This window comes from Cannabis sativa, chromosome X (genome assembly GCF_029168945.1).
Source record: "Cannabis sativa cultivar Pink pepper isolate KNU-18-1 chromosome X, ASM2916894v1, whole genome shotgun sequence".
NCBI lineage: Eukaryota > Viridiplantae > Streptophyta > Magnoliopsida > Rosales > Cannabaceae > Cannabis > Cannabis sativa.
The window spans coordinates 68,673,391-68,680,584 of NC_083610.1; the positions used below are offsets into that span (position 1 = coordinate 68,673,391).

Consider the following 7,194-nt stretch of genomic DNA (forward strand, 5'->3'; position numbering starts at 1 on the left):
AACCTCAAACGAGATATTTTTTTTCTACTGCGTCGATTGATAGTATTTTGGCCATTACTCTCTCGATATTGCTTGGAATTGGACGATTCAAGATGTTCCGGAAAGATAAAAGAGAGATCTAGAACTTTTATGCTTTTACTTTTTCCAAAATCTAATCAGAACATAGTCGTATTCAGGCTTGAAGTTTCAGCTTTATTTTCTTGCACAATTTTCTCTATTGTAAATATCATCTTTTTGTGAGATATTTATATCTTTTTTCCATCTTTTTCTCTGATATTTTCTAATCTTCTTCTATTTTAAATCTGCAAAAATAAAAGATAACAAGCGTAAAAATGCTCCAAACACGATTAAAACTAAATTAAAAATATACTAAAATTAATACTAAAAATAACCTAACACGTTGCTTAATGAGACAACTAATATCAATATCGTTGCCTAATGAAATAACTAATATGTAAGAAATCTAACAACGACTTCAAAATAGATTAATAAATCTCTATTATACCGTTGCCTAATATGACAACCAATGTCAATAGCGTTGCCTAATAAGACAATCAATATGTAAGAAATCTAACAACAATTTCAAAATAGAGTAATAACTCTATCTTATGAACGGTAATGATGGAATCATATATGGACATGCTATGTGGTACAATTGTACTTTTCTTATCTCAAGTCATAATTCAAGCGTGCCAATCAACCTAAGTGAAAATTACTCGACGATTTGGGCCCTATGTCACAACAGTGGTAAACTAGTAAATAATTCATTTTAATTTGTTATAGGCATAAAATTAAAACCGAAAGTTCCTCTATTGATAAAAAGCGTGGAAATACTCTAAATATTGAGAGAATACAAAAATTGGGCACACAAATATGGTCCTAACCAGTCCTTTGAAACCCCATCCAGTTCACCGAATCTATAGGTTCCGATTAATCGGCTCCCATCTGGTCCATCAAATCGCACCAGTAGACAAAACTTCGAGTTTTCAAACTCAATTTTGCCCCATACCCAAACCAAACAACATCAATACTTCTAGAATAGTTCAATCACTCAAATAAAACTTACCCAACAACTCTAAACTCAAAATTACACATAATGCTCAAATTCATCATTAAAGCTCAGCTTTGAGTTTCAAAAACTCAAGCTCTAAGCCTCAGCACAACTAGCAATAAAACCTTAATTCTAAGCTAAACAACCAAAAAAAAAACCAATTCTAAACCAACTAAAAGTTCTCAGACCAGAATTCACCAAAACCTAACTTTTAAGCCTTAAAATCACAAAGAAAGTAAAGAAAGTTTACCCCCAATCTTGCTCAGCTCCTATGCATAATTAATTGGCAAGAATTAGAGAGAATAATTGATGAAAGGGTTGGTTTTCTTCTGGTTTTCCTTGAACTAAAAGAGAGAGAGAGAGAGAGAGAGAGAGAGAGAGAGAGAGAGAGAGAGAGAGAGAGAGAGAGAGAGAGAGAAAGAGAAATGTGAAGAGAAAAAAAGTTTTGTCTAAGTGTAATTTTGCCTTGGATTGCTTCTACAGAATTGAAGCTTTAATCTATAACTTAATAATATTAGAAGGATGAAGATACAAAATTCACTTAAAACTAAAAGATTACTTACTATGAGAAATTTTATTTACACTTAAAAAATTTCTAAACACAGTATATTTATCATTTTATGGGGTGTAAATAGAACTCTCATTTACTAACTAATTTTGCAATTACCAAATTGCCCCCACCATAAAACACAACACTATATTAACCTTAAGGATAATTCGATCGTTAATAAATAACTGTTACGAAAATTATGGTCACGACGCAAGTATACGCAGTCAAGTAGTAGCTCACGCAAGTGAGGTCGAACCACAGGGAATTGGACTAATTACTACTAAATTATACTTATGATTCTAACTAGTAAAATAATACTTTTTGTGAAATTAATAGGACAATTCAGAAAATTAAGATAACAAATGAAGATTAATCAAGATGAGAGATTAGGGAGGAGAATCCTGTTGTTAAGTTACCAATGTTAATGCCTAATTGCTATCTTTTTCTTGAAGTGAATGACAGATTATAAATTAACCTAACTCTTTTCAGATCTTTTAGGTTCTAAATCTCATGTTCTCTAATTAACTTCTTAATTAAACCAACATGAAATCAGCATTAAGCAATAATCTAATTATCACTAAGGCTATGTAAATACTTTCGTTTCACATCAAAACCTAGACTATCCAATTTTAGCATTCTCAATTCTCACTTTTTAGATTTCGAATTGAGATCATAAAACATGTAAAAGGTGATCAATCTTGCACATGAAAATTAAACACAAATATAGATAGTTTTCACAATCAAGATGGAGGAATGACAATTATTTATTAACTAGGCAAAAACTTAAACAACATTCATCATCCTCCCTAAATGGGAAATTTAGCTCATAAAAACAATAATAACATCCATGATTAAATCTGAAACAAAACTAAACATAAAAGAAAGAATAAGGGTAAAAGAATGAAACTAGAAGGTGATATCGCTCCGGGCCTTCAAGATAGCTTCCTCTCCACTTTCATCCACTTTTCATGTCTATTTTCGCTTAATTTGACATTCTGAGTCGTATTCCTTATATAGGGATGAAAGGTGTGCCTCCAATTGAGAAAAAATCTGAATTAGGTCAAAACTACATTTTTCTGTACCCGGTCGCGACTAGCTTATAGGCTGGTCGCGACTACAGGCAAAACTCAAAAAACCGAGTTTCTGCCAAATCCTCCAAGTCGCGACCACAGAAAAGGGTTGCGACCTGGCTCATTGGTAGTCGAGACTACTGACTTAACTTGAGCAGATTTTTCCGATTTTTCGCCAGGATGTACCGTCTTTTCATCAATTGACTGAATTTTACTTTTGATACTCCAGGAATTTGACTTTTCATCAAGCGTAAAACCACTCCAAAAGACACCAATAACCAGGTTTATTTCACACCTATGTAGGATGTTTGGCGACCCATCTTGGCCATCATTGTCGTGGAACCTCAACCCCGGAAATCCTACTGTTTCAGCCACATCCACCAAATCAAACTGCTCTTCCTCCTCAAGAATTCGGAGGCGTTGTTCCTCCCTAGAATAATCCGGGACAGAAAATATAACATTAAATGCATCAGCAGTGGCGGGAACCTTCTTTCCCCACACCTTCACCTCCCCATTCCTGCCCTCGGGCCAATTGGCGAGAAATTCACATGCCATAGTCACATTATCCCGGCCCCAAGCATCCACAATACTACCCCATCTCATCCTCTCAATTTGAGCCCGAATTGCTTCGAACCTAGGTTGACGCCTCAATGGATTTTCAGGGAATTCAATACCCCGGTCTTCAATGTAAGGCCTAATTTTTAGCCTCATGAAATGATTCTGAGCCTCCTCATTGACAAACTGGGTTCTATCGAAACCCGTAGTTTGTGGGTTTGATGTCGAACCTTCTTCAACGTGCCTAGTTCTTTTTGGTGCCATTTTCTTAGAAATAATAATATTTTTTTTTCTTTTTTTTTCTTTTGCTTGATTTTTTTTTGTTTTTCTTTTTTTTTTTCAAAATAATTCTAAGAAAAATTGGGCAGCACCTCCCCTTAATTTTTTATATCCCAAAAATTTACAATCCACACCAACAAACCCAATATCAACAACAATACCACAATACAATTCCAACAAACCAAATATCAACAACAATTCTATCACAATATGCACTATTACCACCCAAAATTTATAAATAGTAAATCAAATCCCTTAATATGGTAGGAAGTGCTACTTACAAACCCAAAGAAGCTTTTACTCTACCTCCATTGTTGAATGTCCTTGAAAACTTGAGGTTGAATGTAAAGCCCGCTTAGTTAATTTGGAAATTAGCAATTGTTTATGATTAATTATGGAAATTATTTATAGCTATTTAAATAATTTATTACTGTTAATTATGGAATTCAGAAATGCATGATTATGTTATCAGTAGTTTTTCATATTTTGCATTTCCGGTGCCCGGTATTTTGGAACTCGGCGTTTGGCTCAGTAGAAATCACAACTTAGTATGTTAGTAGTTTGGGGACGGGTTTTAGACATTGGGAATGTCGGGAATGGCCGGGAATTTAGAATTTCCCAAAATACCCCTTTAGTATGATTTATGTGATTTTATGGTGGAGGGGCAAAATGGTCTTTTTGCCCCATTAGTGTTTTGTCTTATGTGATTTATTAAATGGATTAAATGTTTATTTTTTTAAATAATTATTTTGGCTGAAATAAGGTGTTATATGCATTAAAACTCTTTTTCTCTCAAATTTTACACTTAGCAAAATATTAGAAAACTTTGAAAAAAGAGAACTCTCTCTTTCTTTCCCTTCCATTTTCGGCCAAGCATTGAGCAACAAGGAGTGGGTTTTCTCCTTTGGTTTTGGCTTGTTAATTCATCTTCTCTTAAGATCCTTTGCAAGCTTGGTTAGCTCATCTTCTCCCTTCCTTAATTCCTTGAGTTTTTGATGAAAAATATGAGTAAATGCATGTTAATTTGGATGTTGTTGCTGCTGCTTGTGATTGTTGTTGTTTTTATGTTCATAATGTTGGATTAATTATGTTTAGTTAGGTTGAAATGCATGCTAGTTGTGTTGTTCAAGGTTTGGAATTTTTTAAGCTTAAATATGTGATTTTGGTAAAAATATTGTGAATCTGTTGCTGGGTTGTTGTGCATGATTTTACTTGATTTCAGAGGCTTATTTATGCATGATTTAGTAGATTCTAGCTTGTTTGAATGCATGATTGTGGGAATTGCTCAAGTTTGAGTTTAGAACTCAAAGCTTGAGCTTTAATGGCAAGTTGTGTATCTGTGAATTCTGGGTTAGTTTGATGCCTTAGATTTGTTCTTTGGGGTATTTAGAGCGTGTCCGGAAGGTTTGGAACCAATTGGGTTTGATTTGGTTGAGTTAGGAATTTTTGAGAAATTCTGCGAGGAACCTAATTCGGTTGTGCAACCGGAATTCCGGATGAGGGTCCAGTAATTCCCAGAACCGGAATTCCGGTTGGGCAACCGGTCTACCGGTTGGGGAATTTTTCAGAACCCATGTTTTCCTCGTTTTTATGTTTTTAGGGGTATTGCCATGCTTTTTATCGATAGAGAAACTTTTAGTTCCTAGTTTAAGTCCCCGGGAAGTGATTTAGCGTGTCACTTATAGCGTTGTGATTTTTATGGTTTAGGAGCCGATGTCCGCCGCTCGGCTTCGGTTCCGGTCGGGTTGACCGCACACCTGAAATCGGAATCCAGGTAAGATTAGTATAACAGTATGCATATGTAGATTACATGTTTAGCGTGCATGTAGGAAGCCTGCTAGATTACATTAGTTATGTATATAGGCTTCGAACCATCCAACCCTGTCACGTCGGTACGAGCCGGAGTATGACCAAGAATGGAGTATGACCGGTTCGACCGATCAGCCGACATTTGGTTGGTGGTTCAAAGGTCTATTGACCTATCCCGTCGGTACAGGCCGGAGTATGACCAAGAATGAGTATGACCGGCTCGACCGATCGTGAGGATACTTGTCAATAGTACCGTCCCTGTGAACGTTCAAAACTCGGTACCATGTTGGACATGGCAAGAGTGGCTCGGTACCATGTTGGACATGGCAAGAGCGGGACTCGGCATCGTGTTGGACACGGCGAGCTTAGAATTATGTATGATATTATTATGCTTTTCTTGCGAGTCCGTCGACTCACGGTTTACGTTTATGTGTAGGTAAAGGCAAGGCTATACCGATGGACCGTGAGCGAGCTTATGAGATTGTACATGCTCGGGGCGGTTAGGCTGGAGCGTACGATCCTCGGGACAAGAAGGCTGAATTTTTGTAATCGGTCGTTAGACGACTTTTATTTTTATGTAATGGTTAAACAGTTAAATCTTTTTGTAAATGATTTTATAATCGGGATCCCGAGTCTTTTGTAATATGGTTTATAAGTTTAATTAAAAAGCAAAATTTTAATTAATCACGTTTTTCCATAAATCTCGTTGATTAGCAACGAGCTGCACAGTACGTTTAAAAATCACGTAATTCGCCTAAGATAGTTAGGGTGTTACGTTGAAGATGAAGAATAAAGGTATTTTCGAATTTGGGGTAATATTGATGAGTATGTGGGTGGTTTTTGATGGAAAGTGTAGATTGATGAGTGAAATTAGGTTTTAGGATGGATTAGGATTGAGAAATTGGTTTGAAGATGAAAGAATTGAAGATTTGGGGAAGAAATTTGAAATTTCTTTGAATGAAAAGTGTTGGGACGGCTGAGAAGTTTGAATTTGGGTGTAGGGTTGGAATGGGGGGAAAAGATGGGGTATTCAAAGAAATTTGCGAGCTGGTCGCGACTAGCTTGAATTCGAAAAATCCCTGCTTTCTGGAAATTGGGGTGGTCGCGACTAGGGTCGCGACTATGAAAAAGGGTCGCGACTATGACAGGCCCTGGTTGCGACCACTGGAAGCTAAAATTTCACTCGTTTCTGTAAAGTCCCAGGTCGCGACCAGGGTTGCGACTACCAAAAATGGTCGCGACCCAAGAACCTGGTGGTCGCGACCACTAGGCTCCCAGTCCCGAAAAATTATTATTATTATTTTTTTCATGTTTTTCACGATTCAACTGGAAAAAATAATGTCTGGTACTTAACTAAAAAAAATTAAAATACAAGAAATACTAAAAAATAAACTAAAAACATAAAAAGTCTGAAAAATTAAAGAAAACACTTGGGTTGCCTCCCAAGAGCGCTGTCTTTATCGTCATCTAGCCGGATGCTGAGTTGTTGTTTAGAGAGGCGCCAGAAAAATGGCGAACTTGGCTTGGTCAATTTGACCTCCCAAGTAGAGCTTTAAATGTTGTCCATTAACTTTGAAAGTTGCTGGACCTTCACCTTTCAACTCCACAGCTCCATAGGGAAACACCTTGACCACAGTAAATGGTCCTGACCACCTTGACTTTAGCTTACCAGGAAACAATTTCAACCTTGAATTGAAAAGTAACACTTGCTGCCCAGGTTGAAACTCCTTCCTAACTAAGCCTTGGTCATGCCACTTCTTGGTTCTCTCCTTGTAGATCTTAGCATTCTCATAAGCCTCATTACGAAACTCCTCCATTTCATTTAATTGCAGTAGTCTTTTCTTTCCTGCAGCCTTCAATTCCATGTTGAGAGTCTTCAT

The 7,194-nt window shown here is 36.6% G+C and overlaps 1 protein-coding gene across 1 annotated transcript; it reads right to left on the reverse strand.

The window, feature by feature from the left end:
- Nucleotides 1-4,428: 4,428 nt before the first annotated feature.
- LOC115724082 (uncharacterized) lies at nucleotides 4,429-7,194 on the reverse strand. The gene is made up of 2 exons (XM_061106237.1): nucleotides 6,886-7,194; nucleotides 4,429-4,488 (listed from the first exon to the last, which is right to left on the reverse strand). Exons 1-2 carry the CDS (start codon nucleotides 7,192-7,194, stop codon nucleotides 4,429-4,431), a joined length of 369 nt encoding a protein of 122 aa, XP_060962220.1.

Excerpts from the sequence above, each read along its gene's own strand:
- LOC115724082 (XM_061106237.1), bottom strand. The coding sequence starts at position 7,194 with ATGAAGACTCTCAACATGGAATTGAAGGCTGCAGGAAAGAAAAGACTA. Across the intron at positions 4,489-6,885 it reads AAGGTCCAGCAACTTTCAAA|GAATTAAGGAAGGGAGAAGA; the intron begins GTTAATGGACAA and ends CAAAAACTCAAG.